Source organism: Zosterops lateralis (assembly GCF_965231275.1).
Source record: "Zosterops lateralis genome assembly, chromosome: W".
NCBI classification, from domain to species: Eukaryota; Metazoa; Chordata; class Aves; order Passeriformes; family Zosteropidae; genus Zosterops; species Zosterops lateralis.
The window spans coordinates 22,575,500-22,597,020 of NC_139801.1; the positions used below are offsets into that span (position 1 = coordinate 22,575,500).

Sequence of the window (21,521 nt, forward strand, 5' to 3'; positions counted from 1 at the left end):
ATGAGAAAATGGACTTTGTTTTTTAGCTAGCAAGAGCTACATTTCTTCTTTATAATGCAACTCAAAATGGGAAATTTGTCACATCAGCATATTATGAGCCCCCAGACTTTTAACCCCTGATTTCAAATATGACAGCTATTTTTGTCACAAAAGATGTAATTTATAACCACAATGGCAAGTGATAACTTAGATGCTCTTGTTGGCATAGCCACCCACACATATTGACTATATATTAAAAAATCCCAACAAAATAAACTTAGACAACCATATAGAATTCAGGAAAAAAATCTGTATGGTAATCTCAGAGCAAAAGGTTTGAAGATAACATTTTCAGAGTATTCTGATTACCTCATGATGGAAACATGGGAATTAGCATCTATGGTTTCTTGCAATCCAGTATGAATTAAAAAAAAAAAAAAAAAAAAATCAAAGGATCGTCCTTGCAAATGTGTACTGGTAACCATCCATATAAACAGCATGCTATAAATTTTTAATTGCTTAGTGCCTAAAACCATGTTCTTCTAGCCTTACTTATCAAAATAGTGGAATTCTAAATTAAGAATGACTATGCCCAAAACAGCTTCCCCCAGTTATTTTTGAAAGCCTGCCACTTATTAAGATATTTAAAGTCAGAATATCTTCTAAGTCCTTGTTCTTGGAAATATTTTGAAGAGGACTAGCATTTGCTTTTTCCATATAAGAGCATTATTTGAAAGCATATTTTAAAGTATTCTAACTTTTGCACAACAAACTGCAGTTTGAGCTACCAAAAGCATTTAAATTTTATGAAATATGGAAGATCCTCCCCACTGTGAAGAGCACACAGAGCTAAACTAAAATGTTGGGAACTCACATTCATCATGCTAACAAAGTTAACAAAAACTCTTACTCTAATATAAAAGCAAGAACTAACAGTCACCACAAAAATCAAAAGCCTATTTTGATACCTACTGCATACAGACCATGAGAATGTAAAACCAATATTATTATGGCCTAGAATACATGTGTTCATGCATTTCTAGTCTCCTTGACATAATTCCAGCCTCTATCCAACATCAACAGAAGATCTAAACAGGGGAAGGAAAAACTAATTTGCTGAATGCTGTGATTTAATAACCTCTCTTCACTCAGTTTGCCTTAGGGTTGCTATGGCAACACTGTCTGCCACTTTCTTTAAGCTTGTGACCTGATACTACTCATCATCTGCCACCTAATACATAGCAACACATCCACTGCATTCACCCTATATGGATCACAGCACTTGTTCCATAAAATGATCCAACATTCCAGGACACAAATTATTGAAATACTGAATTTCAAGGGCTACAGGAAAATTAACAGTACAATCCACAAATCTTGTAAAAGCTTTGCATTACGTAAGTTATATATAGTTACATAAACTTAAGGGTTGGAAGATATTTCACACTCACATGATGAAACACTGACAAGCATAGTTAGAATAAAAGAAGTCTGATGAGTTTTACTGCATTCTTGGAAACTTGAGCTACTTTACTTGAACAGCCAATTAATATAAACTTTTAGAACCTCATTAAATACTGCTTTTAATGAAAACTTCAAAGCACACAGTTGATGACATTCTAATATATCTATATTCATATGAATATTGTCTGCAGTCACCCTGAAGAAAGGGATACACTCAAACATTACCCTAAAAATCATGCTTTCATAAAGTATTAAAGATGTTATGTATCAGCTTCACCATCACTGCCTGCAAGGCTGCTGTCTGTGGATGGATCTCCATCTTCATTAATACCCTCACCATTATTCTCCCTCTTATGAGCTTCATCATTTGCATTCTCCTTAGGTGTGTCATTAACCTCTGGAGGTTGTTTCCCTTTGGGCAGTTTAACACTACTTGATGCAGAATCTGAATCAGATGTAGTTTGCTGCTCCTTTGCATCCGGATCCTTTAAAAATGACTCCCATACCTTAAGCCTTTCTTCCCTTTCTCTTGCAGTCTCCTCCACCTGTTAAAGAAGCATTTATACATATCATTATGGAATCATACTTGTCAAAATGAGTATTTACACAGATAAAATTAAACAAACATTTATATTACAGAAATATCTCAATGCTGTCTGTGAACTAAAGATCTGTATATCCAGTGGCTAAGCATCTAACTTGACACTTTCAGTACTCAAACAGGTCCTCTAATTTTTTGCTAAGTTGAATAATTGAGAATGATTTTTGGAGACATTCTATAGCTTTTGAAGAGAAGCAAGATAAAGCAGGCATGGGCAGGGGAAGGGTATGGGGACAAGAATGCCAAGGACTCCCAGAATTCAAGCAGATTTAGTGTTTGGAAGACATATTTGATAAAACAGAACCATGAAAGGCTACCTGATAATCTGTTACACCATCCCATGTTTCAGCACTGAGCTGACGGCCACCAAACCACCTTCCATTTAGAGTCAGCTTGCATAGATCAGCTTCTGTTGCTTCTTTAAATGACACAGAAGCGATGCCATCAGGGTGCCTCTGTAAGGACAGGCAACTTGCATTTAATAATATTCTAACTAATGCATTCATTCCAATACCCTTTATATTGTCTTATAAAATCAATCAGGATATAGCTCCATTCTGATCATACATAATCATGTTTGAAAAGTTCAGTTCTCAAGTTTCCATACATTGTTCTATTGGCACACAGAACACAATTTTTTAACACTGACAACAAAAAAATATTTCAGCTAGCTTAGCTACAAATAATGTATCTATACACTTTCAAACTTGTAACACGTATCCAAGCTCCTGGGAAGAGTTAGTTGGCCTTTACATAGTCTGAAGTCGACAGGTGCTTAAGGCATTAAGTTCCAAAAGTTTTAGAGTACTGAAAGATTAAGTCAAGTTTCCATGAAGTAAACACACTCAAATGAATGCTCCATTCATATTTAAAGCAGCCTAAATGTTTTGCACCTTTGCACATTACATCAATTCTGCCAACACAACATGTGAAAATACCTACATCAAATATGAGAACCTTCTTTACTTGACCAAATTTTTCACACTCTGTCCGCAGATCTTCTCTTATCTCATTTAGCACTAAAGGGTCCTACAAAGCAATTACACAGCATTAATTAAACACAAGCACTCACTTCTCTCAGCTTTATTTTTGCTCCATCGCCAGTGGTACACATCTGTCAATCTGTTAAAAGTCTATAAATTGAGTGCTGTTATGCTGCATTTTCAAAGGCACCTGGGAGTTGGCAGACAGCTCTTATATGAATTTAATAAATTTAATTTAATAAATTTAATACTTGCTAATAAAGCTATTTTGTACTTGCTTCTCCATTCTAACCATTACTGCTGTTTACTCCTCTTTCCACCCCAGGAAGGAATATTGTCATATATATAGGTTTTTCAGACAGTGAAAAACCCTGACTTGAAAAATATGCTCTTACCAACATTTTTTTTCTTGTTTTTGGAGAGAAATTAATGAATTTAAAGCAGATGTTTGGCACAGGAGAATGCCCTTCCCAAACAGCAAGTTTAATTTTGTTTTCATCTGTTTAGAATTTTGCTACAATTTGTATGGCAGAAAGTTCAGATGTTAACTCCTAACAGCACAATCTACAGAAGCAAACTGCATCTTCCTACCTCAAAGTCCTTGGGGTGAAACATATTCCTGATAATAATGATGCGTTCATGCCGCATTCGAGTTGCTCCATCTTTCTTCTCTGGCCTCCAATCCAACTGTCTAATGAAATGAAGCAACAGTAAGAAGATATTGTTGCGGCTTTCTTCAGTTTCTACAAGTATTTGTTGAAAAAAAAATCATTAATTTGGCATTTCTTGCAATATATTAACATATATTTTGACACAAAGAGTTAAGTTATTCTTCTAAAAAACACAGTAATTACCCAGGTTTACTACTGCTATACTGCTACAAAACATTTGAGGTTTTAAGGCACTTAAAGGTTCATAGAGTGAATATAAATAATTTTTCAAAGTACAGTATTTTTTAAAACACTGACAAAATATTTATGAAGTATTAATTCCTTCCTAATATCAACTCAGATAAAGGAACCAGTTGTTTTCAAGTGCAATTAAAATGTCAGCATTTCACATTTTTTCCTAAATTATTCTGTAAAAAAGGAGATCCACTATTCCCCTAGGTAAAATTTAACTGCTTTTATTTAAAAGAACATGCAAGAACACCTCGACTCTTATACAGGCATTACTACAAGATGTATTTTGTTCCCCAGTGTAGAGCCACTAACACAAACTAGTCATGTAACCCAGCACATCTGTTCTAAGACTTTCCCTTCTCACAGCAAATCTTACTTCTTGTAGAAATGCCTATTTCATATCCTATTACAAAAACCCCCACATATTTACTTACACTTTTAAATCTCAAGGTCATACACTGGGGTGGGGAAATCTTAAGTTTCTTCTTGTACCTGCTACTTTAGCTGAAGAAAACTTGGATTTCCAATGAGAGTAGTTATACCAGTAAATTATGCTCTTCAACTCAAAAGGAACACAGTCCTTTTATTCACACAAATTTCAGTCAAATGCAATTTCATCATTTTCATACACGTGCCTACACACTGGAGACTTCTTACAGCAAGAACCGTCAGGGTATCTTTGGGACAGATATACTTCTAGCTTTAATTGATAAGATATCAAGTGACCTTTGCTCCCCTTAACTATGGGAAAACATTTCTGCATTACTATTTACAATGCTTAGGGGAATGTTGCTTTCATTGAAATATCAAAAGTATTCAATTTTTTTTCTTCTTTAATCTACATCTTCTTGGTTCCAAAAGGGAGAAGAATAATTTTTAAGTGACAAAAGCAATGAATCAAGGTACAACTCAAAACCTAGTATATTTTATTGCAGAGAGAGATTTCTGGGGGGAATGAATCTACAGTGATATTTTTGTATTTGCTCCTGTGGCAGACAGCAGTTATTTTCTTGCCCTTTGCAACTTCTGCAGTATGGCACTAAATTTTTGTGAGCAGCCAGAGTGTTATGATGTTATGGATTTCCTCAGGAAAGGAGGGCATGATGTGTATTTAGACCTTCTTGAACTACCCTAACTGAGGCCTGGTTGAGGCCTAGCTGAGGCCTAGTTGGGGCCCAAGGCCTGTGACACAGCAAAAATTTCTTAGCTAGTTGTGGCGTAGTTAGAATTAGGTATTAAGGTGTTTGGGAAAGATAATAGGGTGTTGAAGGTCACTGAATAGAATTGTTAGTATGCAGGTGTTAGCCACCTTAAGGGTAAACCAAACAATGTGTGTTTACATTCTTTCTTCTCTTGTGTGCCAATGAAAAAGTTGTTACACGTATAAACAATGTAGAATAGTATAAAAGTAGCTGCACTGCACGTAATAAAGGGACTTCGTAGAATTAACCATACTGGTCGTATCTACGTCTGTCTAGTCTAACCCTCTCTTATCAGGACCCTGTCTTCATTATGACCTTCCAACAGTAAGCCCAGATATTGTGACAGGACTTGCATGCTCTTATCCACTGAAGGGGAAGAGAGTCTTTTATTTTCCCAGAGTTGTAATATTTTCTTCTACATCTGAAGGCACCATTGCTCCCTACATATCGTTTTAATGTGTGAATCACAAAGAAGTTCATTATATCAACACTTAAACTAGGAGTTAGTCCCCTTCAAACATGCAATAGTTAAGCTATTGCACTGTCAGACAAGACTTTAAATTTGCAAAACTTAGCACTGTGTTTGAAAGAAAGCACCTCTTTACTAATAGCACTTAGAATTCAAGCAATATTCTACTGAAATAAAAAATACAAACTTCTGCTGTTGCGACAACTTCTTCTTGTAGTCTTTACATTTCTTCTTCTTTTTGCTAGCATCATACTCCCCCTTCAGTTGGAACTTTGCAATTTCCACATGCAATTTATAGCCTCGGATTTCTGCTTCATCCAGAAGCCTCAAAGCAAGTTGAACTGATTCTCTCTATTGGAAGATAAAACACAGCACAAACTTTAAAGCACGTGGCAAAATCAAATTGTATTTCAATAACACGTCATTAAGCATACTGTGCTAAGAATCAAGTCCCTGTCACTGAAAACCATAATACTGTCTTCTGACACACAGCTGGCACTGTTTTCTTGATCAAAATCCAGTATTTCTTCACTCCTGTTGCAATTGATTAATACTTCCAAAAGCAGCTGCATATATTTCATTCAAATATGTCAGACACTAAACTGCAATATCCAAGCAAGCTGATGAACTTAAAAGCAAGAATAAAAAGGTTTCAGGGGACTGATTTCCTATAAAACTTGTATCACTTTTCCAAGAACAGCATATGTTGAGACTCTTAAGTAATTTTTAATGTGTTCCTAAAAGTCCTTTAGAGTGCAGGAAGTATTTATGCTGGTGCACTCCACAGCCCTAACTACTAAAATTGCAAACATAGCACAGACTACAAGCTATTTGATTTAGTACTGCCTGGTGTTTCTTGCAGAACTAAAGCCAGCTGCACTTGCAATCACCAACTTTCCAAATGATTCACAAGTGAAACACATAAGTACTGCAGCCTAAGCTTTTATAGCTTAATAAAGAATTAAAGCACATTTCTGAACCAAACCAGTTCTCAAGTAAAAGCTGTAAATACAGGACTACAGTATGTTCCTTCCAGGCTTGTTATTTCTGTATTCTTGGTTACACAGTGGCATATTTTCAAAGTAAAAGGTGAGGAGCCTACCATTTTGGCCCATAATCTAGGGCACCCAAGACAGGAGCATGTAGAGACATGTTCTGCAGGTATTATGGCCATTTCCAGGCGGAGGGTGAGGTTGGATAAGAGGAAACAAAATAAGTAAGTGGGCATTTCTGGAGTCAATCTTTAAAACAGACACCTATATTCCAAACTGTGCTTTAGATTTTCAAGAATCTTCTGAATGTGATTCCGAAACAATGGCCATATATGCCTTCAATGAGATGGAAAACTGCATTTCAGTGCATCACTGACCTTCAGATAACAACAGAGGCCATCTCCTTTAAGATTTCCTTCCTTATCTTTGTACAGTTTGATCTTGTGTTCTTCTGTCTGAGGATCTCGCATGATGATGCCACATTTTGACATGACTTGTACAAATTCATCTTTAGTAATGTCTGGAGGTAAACCTGCAAAATAAATTCAAACAGAAGGCTTAAATATGGTCTATTTTTAAAAACGTCATTAGAACAAATCTTCCCATAGTGCTTCTTTAAACAAAAGGTATCAAAATAAAGGACAACATTTTACATACACTGCAAGAAACCGCTACCCTTGGACATTACCTTCTAAGCATTTACTTCGCACCAGTATTTTGAAAATCCTTGTACTTTGTAATAGGTGTAATGCACAGAAAGATCTCTGTGCTCCCTAATATGCACACCTAGAGATTTATTGTCACATCATCAACACTGCAGAGGACACAAAGGCCTCTGCAAATGTAACTCTTCTGCCCAAGCTCCAAGTTCCACTGCACTTCCAGGTATCAGAGAAAAAAAACCCCAAACATAAGAACATGACCTATAAACAGACAACTGTTTTCTCCACTCAAAACTTCAATAAAAAGAGTAACTGATAATGTATATCTGAACTCTGAATTGAGGATAAGAAAATAACCAAAATGGATGAGAAAATTATGTGGATGTCCCATGCTAGTTAGGCTTGAATGAAGATTTTTCAAAATGCAAGTATGTGCACCCCTGTGTCTACTCACAACCACCAAGTGTACCTAAGTATATGCACCTAGAGATAGCATCCCACCATCCAAAAGAAGAAAACCACCATAAGAAGTGCATGGATAATTTCATTTAAGCTTTCACATAACTTTCTCACTCCATTCCCAAATTTTTTTTACTGTTTTCCCCTTCTTACCTAATAATTATTTATTAGAGCAAATGAAAATTATAGATTAAGTGATGTGTATAGTTGATCCACTATTTTATCATAAACTTGCCATTATCTTATCCCTTAAAAGCCTGCAGAAATTGTTTTTCTTATAAAACAATAAATTAGCGACTTGGCTGACACAGCTCACAGAATACCCCATTTAACAGATAAAAGCACGGAATATATCCATTCTACTTCTTTCCCACATCTGCAATTTAAAGGTCACAAAGACATTACGCAGTCAGAAACATAACATTAAGTAGTTTACAAGTGACAGACTGAATAGATAATATTAGAGGCATATATGAGTCTCTTTTACCATCTTTACCTCAAAGTAGATAAATAAACACTATTACTTACCTGTCACATAAACATTTGTGTTTCTGTCTTCTTCAACATGAAACCACCCTAAACACAAGAATTTAATTCAGTTATGGTAATATATTAAACATGGGAGCATACACATTTATATTCCATCAGATTTATAAGAATTTTTGCTTGCTCAGAGAGAAGCTCTGAACATGCCTTAATTTGCTTGTTTCCCCTTTGTATACAGATTCAGGAGAATACCTATGAAGTACCACACAATTTTAGAACCATTCTGCAAATTACCAGCACAACCTTATCTTTGCTGTACCAGATAACAACAATCAACTGCCAGTTTTCCCTCAGTACAATACAGGTCACAGCCTACACAGAGCTTTGTCACTTACCTGGCTCTAGCTTCCTTTTTTCTGATTTTTGTTTTGGATCTGTTTGTTTTTGTCCTGTCTCATTTGCTGATGGTTGTGTTCCTGATGTCTTAGAACTTACTGGTTGCTTACTTTCAGTGGCTGTACCAGAAGCAGACGAAGTCTCTGTCTCATCTGCATGGAAGCCATAGTTGGCATGATAGGTTGCCAGGAAATCTTCTGTTATCTGAAAAGAAATTAGGAAAACTAATATAGAATTTCAAAGAACTATAAATTCAGGTTTGTATTTTAACGTTAGTTAGGTGATGGTCATTTTCTAATCTGGCAACATAGAAAATTACAATATTTTAAAACTTTTTAAATTATCTTTGCAAAGCCATACACACAACAATAACAATCAGTTCAGGCATTACCTGAATTAGACCAAGACACAAATTCCATACAGCATATGTAGTTTTTACACAAACATTTCACAAGTTCTGCCATTTTTCAAACAAAGCTTTCTGCTTTCCATGAGAATTGGATCTGCCTGAAGGACAGAAACCAAGCACTCCTGGCTGTGGTGAAGTGATAGTGATACTGATGGTAAGCCAACAACTTATCCACAGATGATGAATGACTGACATTTGCAGGCATCTGCCTTTTCATGGCATCATTTCCAGAGATGACATATTTGTGTTGACAGGCAGTAAATATTGCACTTAAGCAGAAATGTATTTTAACATATTGCTTCTAAGGCAATAGTAATAATTATTAATTAATAAATAAATATACTTTATATCCTATGAATAGATAAAGAATTAGCTTGTTCTTTTCCAGAGAGAGACTATATTTGGATAAAAATATAAGATTGGCCACTGCCTATGTTTTAGAGGTCAAAATAAAAGAAAAAAACCCACAAATTGCACCCAGTACTTCCAGCCACTAGCAATCACATGCAAAAGAGATACATCATAGCTGTGTTTGTTAGCATCCCTGCATTATAAAGTATTTTCTGAAGTTGCACACTCTGAAATATTTTTTCTCAAAACTGAGCCTTAACCTTTGAAAATTTTATGACTCTGACCTTTGCTGCACTTGCTTCATCTGTATTCAAAAGGGAACAAAACTTAATGCCATTAAGCTATTGTAAGAGCAATTTCAAGTGTCAGTGATGAAAATGTAATCACTTATCTTCCATAGTGATCTGAAGCTTGATGTTTCAACTCTAAAATTTCATTATGACAAATCAGAAATGCAAAATTGACAGTACCAGGCTTGTCGGGAATAATGCAAGATGTCATGGCACCCCATAACTTTAAAGGTTAGCACAAAATAGCTCTTGGGCTAAACGAGATTTGCCACACACCTCAATAAAGAATGCAAATGGCTGCTCTTACAGGTATGACATAACACAGCATCAAGACAAAGTACAACCACATTTAGTGAAAAAAAGAAGACTGCTCTAACCAGGTTCATTATCTTTGACCTTAGCCATCTTAGTAAATCCTTAGTGCCACAGTTGATGAGATCCAGAGAATAAAGAAGCTTCTATACTTGCTGGTGAACAGCATTATTAATTTTCATCAGAAAACCTACTGGTAAATTAGTGATTAAACCTGCAACAGGATTATTTTTCAGCTTCTGGGGAAACTGCATTCTGTGTAAACCTCCATTTATTCTTAGCAAATTATCTACCATGGACCATCAGATTTTACCACTCAGTAACATAGATGTTTTTTGCATAAAATGCTATCCATCCTACCATATAACCATTACCACTACTTCACCTTAAAATGTCTTTTTACAAGCACAGAAGAGTTAATACACATATAAAGGCTTTTAGTGGAACTTCTGTCATACCATGACAGCACGAGAAACAAGTAGTCATAGAACTACTTACTGGGGACTTCAATTCAATTCTGGTGGAGAACATCACAGACATCAGTCCTACCTACACACCCACATAGTCACACAGTTTGGGGTGATTAAGCTTATAGGAAAAGAAACACTACAGGACATGTGAGCATGTAATTAACTGCTGGTCCCACTGAAATGGAAAGGAATAGATTAACCAAATGAAGAACAGATACTTGTGTTTGCAGATGACAGCTAACGTCTGTATTTTCACAGCAAGTGATGCAAGCAGCAGATGAATTCCACATGTTATTTTGTGCTATGTCTGTGAAGCACTAAAAAAGTTGGTATTCCTCAATACAGTACAATTGAAATAAAGATAAATAAATAATAAGCAATGTTACAATTGCTTCTATTAAATATTTTATTGTCTCCAACTTTTTCTGGGGAATGCTGGCAGATAATATTCACTTTTTGCGCTGCTTTGAAATATGCTTTAGTGGAAGTTCATCAGACACTGTATTCCCAAAGCAGAGCAGCAGTGCAATCCCAGTCTGTAGATAATGATTACTTAGACCAGTCAGAATATTTTCATCTTCTGTCAAGAAATAGAAATTAAAAATTTCATTACTGCCCATAGAGAAAGAAGTACCACTTCTGGTTACAACAGTCTCCTCAGTTTATCTGGATAAAAAATTCTAGCAGTAATCATCAGCCAAAAGAAGAAACCTGAAAAACTCGATGGCATCCAGCTGGGTAAAGAATCTTTGTGCAGCACTGTGGGTCATGGATAGGTCACCAATTTCTATTATACATCATATTTACTAATGAACTTTTCTGCTCCTATTTAACCTGTCCAACCCTTAATGGTATCTCCTCTCCAAGACAGAACAGATAAGAAAAGCACTTAGGAAAGACAAATGCTACTGACAAGAGACACATTTCAAATGAGAGGTGAGAAGAAGGGGAGGAAATGGGAGCAAAACAAGAGGAACCCTTTTACAAATTACTGTGCTTACTGGATATAGGACCCCAAAGGGAGCCAGGAATACTCATTTCTCCACTGCTCCATTTTGTCAGTCTGGATTTATCCCTCCAAAAGCCATCTGCTCTACAGACACCTTCCTGGGTTTACACACATTCAAACTTGGCACTACAGGCTTCACTCTCATTCAGATTCTCTGAATTGCAGTGAATTCACCGTCACAAACTAGAACTGGCACATTACATCCATCAAGTAGATGCCATAAAATACCTTAATATTAAATTAAGTAATTGCCCTCATCCATTGCTATATGATAACAAAACTACTATTTCGCTTGCAGATCAGTAGACTGGCTCAACATATTAAATTTATGTTCATTCTCCCCTTGAAGAGCCATGTTATTATAGCAAGATCATATTTTATACTTAAAACATTTAATAAATTTAAAAATTAGAAACCGTATCGTATTCCTATGCTGAGGAATGCCACTAAGACAAATACACTTATTTTTCAATTGCACTTGTAAGACTGAAGGAGATGGAACAACACATCTTTTATTTTACATCATTTTCAGATAACAATAAAAGAGGCATAATACTACTCTGTTTTCATCTAGACCTTGTAACATACTAATTCATTTCCACACTGCCCACAAAGAGATCACCACAGTTACTGTGACAAAGACCTAAACACATCCCAGGCACCTCCGATCAACATCTACAAATATAACAGTGACTTCATCTCAGGCCCGAGCAACTATACAGGTTCTCCGCCAAGGAGAATAGCCAACGCACAGCTCCTCACAACAGCGCAGCCGGTCAAAGACGGAGACGACACCGTGGTTTTGCCTTTAAAAAGGTGTGTTTTGGTGCTGCTGAGACCTCGCAGCAGACACGATGTGGCTGAATGCGGACACCTCCGTACCGACCAGATCCCGCATCACCTCCTCCTTCTTCTCCCCCTTCCTCGGGGCTTCCCAGTACCCACCTTGGGGAACCAGGCCTTCTTCTCCAGGTCCCACTCGTAGGCAGCCCCGTCTGCCGGGTCCACGTAGGTAAAGGGGTCGGACTCGCCCTCGCCCTCGGCTGGCTCGGCCTCGTACTGCTGCTGGAGCTGCAGCTGCCGGTAGAATTCCTCGTTTCCGTCCTCGCCGCTCATCCTGCCCCGTTCACTGGGCCTCAGGCACCCGCGCCCCTTCCACCGCCGCCTGAGGCACGCCCAGCCCGCCCCGTCTCTCTCTCGGTAGCGGGAGAGCGCGCGGACAACCCCGCACCTCGCGCAGCCGCGGCGACCGTTGCGGGCTACCGTCACGCGCACAACACCGGAAACACCACACCCACCACCATAGCTTCCACTCGCCCCGCCCCTTTACCCCGAGCTGTAGCCAATGAGACGAGCGGTGGTGGGTCATGCGGGGAGCGGCGGAGCTAATGGGGAGCCTTTCCTGGGGAGGGCGGAGCGGGCGCACGCGGGGCGGGGCGGGGCGGGGCGGGGCGGGGCGGGGCGAGGCGAGGCGAGGCGAGGCGAGGCGAGGCGAGGCGAGGGCGGGCGGGTCATGTTTTCCCGCCTCTGGCCGGGCCCTGAGGTCAGTAGGTCCGCCATGGGACAGGGGCAGTCGCCACAGTGGCTCTGCCCCTTTTCCTCTTGCCGTTTTTTTTTTTTTTCCCTTTCCTTTCACCCTCAGGCTGCAGTGCTGTTTGACCACGGACCGGGGCTCTGCATGAGGGCAGCTGCCCCTGGCGCACCAGACTGCTTTGGGCGAGAAGCTGTACCTTGATAAGCTTTGCATGGGAACTACTGCAGCTTTACTTACATGATAAATAAAAGTTTGGGGCACAGAAAGTCCTCCCTCCTGCATGCTTTTCCCTGTTGCACCTACAACACTGAACAGTGAAGTGGCTTGCTGCCAGTGGTGCTGTGCAGGGCTGGCTGCCGTTTGGCACTGGGAATGTACTCACGTCCTACTAGAGGCAAAGATAGAACCAAAAATAGAAAAATGAGATTGAAATGGCACTCTAAATGTCAAGAAATCATATTGCTTCTCTCTGCCCTCTTGGCTGTGTCCAGCAGTTGTGTTCCATTAAGAAAGGGATGGTACATCGTATTAGTGGGATGAAATTTGGCTTCAAAACACTCAATTCCTTCTGCATTAATGAAGTCTGCAATTAGTACTCTGTCTGTGGATACTTAAATATTTAAAATACAAATTTCTCTCAGTTCTTTTAAAAACCCTTCATCTAGTGCCATCTAGTGATTTTTACAGTGTAGCCCAGACAGCATTACATCAACACCGAATTTTAATTGCTAATGTATTTTAAAGTACTTCTATTTAGAGGATGATGCAGCACACTTCATGTTTTCTTTTGCAAACCTTAACCTAGAGCTATAAAACCCCATGTATCAGTGTACATGTTATAAATTAAAATTGAGCTGAACAGCCCCAGCAAAGCTGTCAGTGGCTGGTTGCCAGGGGCAAAACAATATTTCCACTCAGAAATAAAAATTATAAACAAGTTTTCTGGAAATTACTATACCAGGAACAAATATATAGACGGGAATGATAATAAAATCAAAGACGTGATTGTGAAGCTCTGCAGGGGGAGACGAACATCAGCTCCCTGTCTAGGCACCAGGTTGTCAGACGAAATTGCTGAGGATATAGAGTTCTAGTAACCTTTGGCTGTTGAACGAAGAACATCCAGCCTAGTTAATGACATCTTTGATGCTTCAAGAATTTTCTCTTGGCAGGTCTATTACGGTAGTTGTCCAAAGATTGCTTTGTGATCACTTATAAACTTACCACCTAAGGGACATTTGTCTTCACTTTCAAACAGTTATTGGATTTTGGAGTGGACCGTGAGAGGCTTGACATAAACTGCGTTTGCTTATAAAATTTGGAATTTGGTATATGTTTGGAAATCAGATGATAGCCTTAAACTTTGTAAGAGAAATACAATTTAAGTCTTAAAGTGCTTGTTTTATTTTTTCAGGGTTTTTAATGTTTATTACCTGAGTAATTGCAGTATGGTCTGTACAGCTTTCCCTACTGTGCAGATCTACCTACAGCGAGGCACTGGGATAATCCTGGGGAGCAGGAAATCCAAATTTATTCTCAATCCAATGGGAGTGAGAGTATGCTTGTGTGCAGCAGGGTTAATGCTCAGTAAATCTGATGTCCTAGGGTGACGTTATGATGTTTGTATCCCCAATCGTCTGTTGGGTTTATGCTGGATATTACACTTTGTACCTTTAATATTGGGTCTGAGAGCAGAGGGAGAAGTGCGGAGTTTGTTTTCAGAAACCCTCCTCTGCCGGCTGGCCTTGAGAGTTGGAGGCAGCAACACACAGACACGGGACGGAGAGGTTTTCTTTTTTTTTTCTCCCTTCTTTTTAGTTAGTTAGTGTAGCTAGCTGAGGGGGAGAAGCTTCGAGGGTTTGTTTGTGGGTTTTTTTTCCTCCTTTTTTTTTTTTTTTTTTTTTTTCTTTTCTTTTTGCCTTTCCTTGGAACTGTTCAAATCTCTCTGGACTGAGGACCCGGGGGAGCGCTGGGGGATTCGCACCTGGAACCCACCAAGATCTACCCTGCGCAGCAACTTTTCCCAGCGCCAGAGGGACTGAGACAGAGCAACCACCTACAGGAGGGATTTCTTTTCTAAATTTGGTATCTCTCCAGAGTGGCACGAAGTTCTTGTCATCTGATATTGTTCAATTTATTGTGCTGGGGAGTGCTTTGCCTGTTTAATAAACAGGGTTCTTTTCACTTCTCTCTGAGGAGGTCTTTCCCGAACCGGTTGGGGGAGGGGGGGCGGGGGTGCGGGGGGGGAGGGGAGGGAGGGCCCCTTAGGAGGATTCCTCCCAAATTTGCCCTAAACCACTACATCTGCTCTGCACACATTGATGTAGTTATGAGGACAAACTGCCTCGAGTTCCCTCACACTTCCTTCACATAACAGAACGTGTGATAGCAGCTGCTGCTGCAGCTCAGCCTCCAACGGTGCCACTGCCATCTGTTCCCTCCTCCTTGGTAAAGACACAGCGAACAGCCCAGGGAGACGACTCAGCTGGAAACTCATCATTTTGTGGGGTCAAGATAACTTTCCTCTCAATCTCACCCTTGAAATTATATAGATCATGGCTGCACAAGCACTACTGCAAGCTGTATCTTCTGTGGAGGGTGCAAAGAGCTCAAGCATTCCACAGCTCAGATCAGTCCAAGGTGTCAAGAAATGGTGTTTTAAATCCTGGCAAAATATCTCAAAGTAAATATTAAAAGGAGGCATTAGCATGATGATTCTGTATCTGTGTCTGTGTGATACAAGCCAATTTTGGCTCATCAGAGCTGATTGAAATGTGTAAGTGCTGTAGCTGTGTGTAGCTTTGGGTTATTCTTTATTGTAATATTCTCAGCAGAAACACAGGAGTGTCAACAGGCAGCCCATGTAAAATAAAACAATTTCTATGGGAACAGGAGCAGGAGCTTTAAAATGACTATAATTGTATAACTAACTTTTATACACCAGTCACTCGCACTTTAGCAGTGCTTTGACATAGATTTCTTAAATTTGGTGGATTTTGAGAGGGATTAACTAACTACTGATATTAAAACTGTTGCTGATGTAAACATGAAATGTGTCCATCTCATTCACAAAGCAAGCGATAAAAAAAAGTATGTCCTAGAAATTGTAATTACTTTCTCAGTATGACTCCATATGGACACAACCTTTGAGGGAGTCTGCCTTTCAGTACTTTGTGCCTTTTTTTCTACCTGTTCTTACACTGAATTCCTGAGGATTGTGGCAAACCCAGGGAAAGTTGGTGACTTTTCTGTGCTAAACTCAAGGAGACCTGCTGACTCTCCTGTCTCGAGGGTTTTTTTTTTTTTTTACCTCCCTGCGGTAATCCTGAGGGTGCTGATATCTTTCCTTTCCTATTATAACTAAGAGGAGGCTGATGGCTCTCCCCTTCCCCACCTCCTGTAAGAGGTGTATGAGACTCGTCTGCTGATAACAGACGACAGGACCTGCTTGGCTGCCGGCCAGCAAAAGAACCCGCTGCTCTCTGCTGGCAACAGACAAACCCGGTGCTGGCTGGAGGCCAGCTGATAAAGTGTTTCTTCCTCCCTCCCCGCTACTCTGCTGCTGCACGGAGAAGGTTTTCCCTTAGTGTTCCCGGGAGAGGTCTCCTCCCATGTTCTAAATTCAACTGTTCTTACCAAAATTGAAGAATGCAGTGCAGGTGTTCTCAAATTCGGTTCCGAGGTTTCCTGATCACCGACCTGCAGATTTCAGGAGACGAGTCCTGGGCCCTTGGAACTCGTCGGTCCGAGGTGAATTTGCTGCTCTCTCTCTGGATAGAGATTTCTTCTCCTGTCTTCTCAGCTTGTCTTCTTTCCTTCAGAGGTCTTGCTGTGTCCACTGGAAGGCACCGATTCTGCCCACACCTGTGCCCGGCCAGGGACGCCAGTTCTTGGGTTTAATTGGTTCTTTCTCACCCGAGATTCCAAGGCTGGTGGTTCGTGTGGGTCCAAGGGAGTGATTTTCCCTCTTGACCTCTGAAGGATTTAGGGTCTGCTGTCTGACTCTGTGTCTCTGTGTTCTGTGCTGAGCTTGGTGCGGCACAAGAATGATGAGGAGTCTCAAGGTCTTGGTTTTCTGGTTTCTCGCATTGTTTATTAGTTCTTATCTTACAATTCTCTGTGTCCAGCCAAGATGTTCACAGCAGGTTGGACACGAGGTGACTCCCCCCTTGTGATGGGAGGTCACTACCTCTTATACAGATAACTACGTACCCATTATTTACAATTCTGTGCCAATGTCTATCACCTATACTAACAGGGTCATTTCTACTTTGATCCAATCCACTGAAACTACTTTGTGCCCACGTCACTGCAGAAGATGGATGCCAAGGGAGAAGAAGAAGAACTCAGGGCACCGCCCTAAAATCTCCATCTTGTCCCTTTGCATCTACATTCTAAAAACCCAAACTACAAAATCTTCTACACAGTGATAGCTACACTACTCTCTGTAACACCTTTGTGACTTGCAATTCTTCTCTGTGTTGGATGTTTTTCACATGGACCAAAATCAAAGACTGTGTCTTCCTGGGCTCTGTGCCAGGCAAACCCCCCTGCACAGACCCCAGACTGTGACAGTGGGTTGATGAGTGCTAATGGTTATCCTTTGCTGATATGTTATGTGTTAATGTTGCATAGTTCATGCCCTGTTACCCCTTATTCTCCCTATTCTTAGTACCATAAAGCAGTTACCTGTCAATCTTGTTGTTTACATGGCACCTGGCCCTGCCATTCAACCAGAGACCTCTCCCAGTGTCTAGAAACTTCTGGGAAGAGTCCTGGGTGATTGGTTAGAGTCAGAGTTTCCCCCTCCTATAAGTTATATTATGTACCCTGAATCCCTGTCATTGGTCCCCATGCTCTGCCGTCCCACGTGTTCCTTCCCCCCCTTTAAAAACTGTAACTCTCAGGGGTTCGAGGTCTCTCCGTCTGTCTCCCTGTTATTCGGAGCCTCGGCCCTGAGGTGGAATAAACCTCAGTTGCTGTCTCAAAGGAGGGTCCTGTCTCTCAATTCATCTGCGCCTTAGTAGTGACTCTGCTTCACTGGCTCAAAGACCCCCAAGTTGCAGTGGTGCCAGGGCTGGCCGGAGCCAGCAACACCTGGGAGAAAGCCACTGTACCAGACCCTCTTTTTCGGGTCCCAGGCCTCTCTACCGAGGTCTGTGACTTTCCAGGGTGCCCAGAGGGATGCCCTGGACTCCAACATAAGTCTATGACTATGAGGGGCCAGTAGAGAGGAATCATCGCTGGAGAGGGAAGTCCAGGTTGTAAAGCACCCATTTGTTGCACCAATCAATTTGTGTGGAAGGGATGTCTTGCCAGCATGGGGAGTTAGGCTGAATACGGATTTTTAATGGGGGCCACTGAGCTGAAGGGCATTAAACATCTTACACTAGCTTTAAAGTGGCTCACTGTGAGGCCCATGTGGGTGGACCAGTGGCCCCTGGAAAAAGAAAAATTAGGCGCCCTTAAATTGCTAGATCAGGAACAATTGGATCAAGGATATATTGAGCCCTCCACCAGTCAATGGAACACTCCTGTGTTTGTAATCAAAAAGAAATCAAGCAAATGGAGATTACTCCATGACTTAGGAAAAATTAATGCAGTTACAGAAAGCATGGGTGCTTTACAGCCTGGAATGCCATCCCCAACCATGATATCAGCCACTTGGGCTATTTCGGTCGCTGATTTAAGATTGTTTCTTTACCATTCCCTTGCACCTGGACCATACTCCAAACTTTGCTTTTACAGTGCCCTCTGTCAATCATGTAGCACCAGCCAAAGAATATCAATGCAATGTATTGCCACAAGGTATGAAAAAAGGTCCAACAATTTGTCAATGATATGTTGCACAGGCATTGTCAACAATAAGAAAACAATTTCCTGGAGCTTATTGTTATCATTACATGGATGACATCTTAATAGCAACTCTGACCAGACATGGCATTGCACAAATTAGGCCAAAATTAATACAGGCATTGCAAGAATTTGGACTACAAATTACCCCAGAAAAGGTGCAACAACAAGCTCCATGGAAATACCTTGGAGTAAAAATTTTTGACCAAACAATACAGCCTCAAATAATTCAATTTTCAACTAAAATCCAAACTTTAAATGATGCACAGAAACTTCTGGGTATCATCAATTGGGTGAGACCCTATTTAGGGTTAACCACTGAGAACAGCAGTAAGCCACAGATAAACCATAGGAATAGCCCTTCTTTCTTTCCAAACTCCTCTGCGGCTGACCCAGAGGGGCTTAAGCCCCCCTCCCAGAATCAGGACCCCAATATAGACCATATCGGCACAGAACTGCTGACTCATCAACAGCAGCACGTGGGGGGGGACCATGGTGGACCCCACATGTTTGCTTCCCCTCCCCAGAATCCCTTCTCCTTCCTAATTCCTGCCCCTACCCCATACCCCCCACTCAACCCATTCATTCCTGTGCCGGCCCTGCCCCACCTTTCCTCCCACTGTCTACCCCTCCCTCTGAGTTACCACAGTAACGGGGGCGGATCCTCCACAGCCTGCAGCCCCGGTGGGGACCAGGGGGAGTGGCCCACAGCCTCAGCGGGGGACAGAATTCCCTCACGGCAAGGGGACAGGAGCAGCTTTTCCCGAGACCCCGGGACAGGGTGAGGCTGCCCCTTGCCAGACCTCAGGGGGTGGGAGAGGGGATACCTCCTGCTTCCCTGGACAGAGAAAGAGCAGCAGAAATTCTAACAACTCAGACAAATGTTGATGAAGGCATACCCTCTGTGACACCTATTGTTTATCTTGGTAGGAGAAACGCCAAGAGAACCTATCAGCCATTATCCTACCAAGATAAAAAGGAAATTTGCAAAATACAGAGAGAATTTGGAAGAGCTAGTGAAATTTTTAAAGCATGATGAGGGCAACTCTTAATTCAAATGAGATGGTACCCAGTGACATAAAAGACTTATTCAGATGCCTGTTAACTCCCTCAGGGTATGATCTGTGGGAAAGCAGATGGAAAAGGGCATTGTCTACACTATTACAGGAGATCCACCAAACTCCTCCTGAAATTAAGACAATGATGGTTATAACTCATGACCATCTCTGTGGTGAGGGTGCTTTGTACTGCCCAGAACAACAAACCCGATTATTATCCAAGTCAATTTTAGATAAGATCTGTAATGCTGCAGAGAAAACGTTTTACCAGTTACCAACAACTGAAGTTAAGGGCAGCTATGTAAATATAACACAATCTCCTTCAGAGAATTTCTTGCAGTTTGTGGACTGGCTAAGAACACAGGTGGAAAGACAGGTGCAAGATCCGCTGGTGCAGGCAGAATTGATAAAAGAGATGGCTCAAAGGAATGCTAATGAGACTTGTCGTAGAATTATCCTCAGTCACCCGCTGGAGCCAGTCCTCAGCCTTGCACATATGATAGAAGCATGCACCAGAAAAGCAAAATTGTTCAATGCACCTGAAAGGAATGCAGGACTGGCAGAGCCACAGTCTGTGGCAACTGCAGTACCAGGACCAAGGAGGCAACCAATGTCATCAGAACAGCTGCAGCGCATCATCTGCCTTCGTTGCAAAAAGCCAGGAAATTTTGCCAGGGCCTGCCCAGAGACCCAGAAGTAGAAGAACTTTAACAAACAAAAAAACCGAGTTCACAGCACGCACCCGCAGTTAATATCCTTACACGCAAAGATACAAATATAGCGGGACCTGCACCAACTAAAGCCTGTGTCTTAAAAAAGAAGGGGGAGGAAGGCACTCACGGTGTGGGGGTGCAGAAAAAGAAAAATGCCAGATGCTCAACTAACAAGGTTTGGCAGAGCCGCGAGGCCGAATAAGGCTCGTGACTACCAAAGGTTTTCATTTCAGGTCTACTGATTGGACTGTTGTTACAGTGGACCTGTCAAACATCTCACAGGACCTGACGGTTCATGACATGGGACTGGACAGTGAGTATTTTGTTATTGGGGACACAGCACACATGCCCTCACAGATTGAGATAGCTCCTATGACCATTAATGGAAAGATAACAGGCCTGATGCTGTTGGCACGTTGCATGCATCCACCATTTTACCTGGCAAATTCTTGCCCAGACCATTCCTGTTCCAGCAGAGATCACAGCAGATGGAAAACCATCGGAAGTCTACTGGGCGGAGGTGGTGGGAGAAGATAAGGCCCTCTATGGTGTGCAGCATAGCCTGTGGCTCAGAGTGCCTCCATGTAGACGGTGTGTTAGACACGGCCACGGACGTCATGGTTATACCTAAGACCGTGTGGCCATCACATTGGGAATTGCAACCGGTAGCGGGCAAACTTCAGGGCATAGGAGGAATCACATTGGCAAAAATTTCAAGAAACATAGTGCAAATTGAGGGACCTGATGGAAAATTGGCAAGTGTCCATCCGTTCGTTGCTGAATACAAGGCCCCCCTGTGGGGGAGAGACACCATGTCCCAATGGGGAGTCCAATTGGTCGTTCCTAAGACACCCCAGGATTTTTGAAAATAGCCACTGTGGAGCACCCTACCCAAAAGTTAACATGGTTGGATAATACCCCAAGATG

At 41.1% G+C, this 21,521-nt stretch overlaps 1 protein-coding gene across 1 annotated transcript in view; it reads right to left on the reverse strand.

The window, feature by feature from the left end:
- LOC310922240 (17S U2 SnRNP complex component HTATSF1-like) overlaps positions 1–21,213 on the reverse strand; it is a gene marked incomplete at its 5' end in the record, with an annotated part of 28,499 nt that extends 7,286 nt beyond the window's left edge. The window contains 10 exons of the mRNA XM_083882697.1: positions 1,950–1,988; positions 2,362–2,499; positions 2,987–3,073; positions 3,619–3,718; positions 5,788–5,951; positions 6,970–7,124; positions 8,242–8,289; positions 8,595–8,799; positions 12,382–12,695; positions 21,033–21,213. Coding sequence (XP_083738823.1) covers positions 1,950–1,988; positions 2,362–2,499; positions 2,987–3,073; positions 3,619–3,718; positions 5,788–5,951; positions 6,970–7,124; positions 8,242–8,289; positions 8,595–8,799; positions 12,382–12,695; positions 21,033–21,213 — 1,431 coding nt within the window. The remainder of the gene's footprint in view (positions 1–1,949; positions 1,989–2,361; positions 2,500–2,986; positions 3,074–3,618; positions 3,719–5,787; positions 5,952–6,969; positions 7,125–8,241; positions 8,290–8,594; positions 8,800–12,381; positions 12,696–21,032) is intronic.
- Between the last annotated feature and the right edge of the window lie 308 nt (positions 21,214–21,521).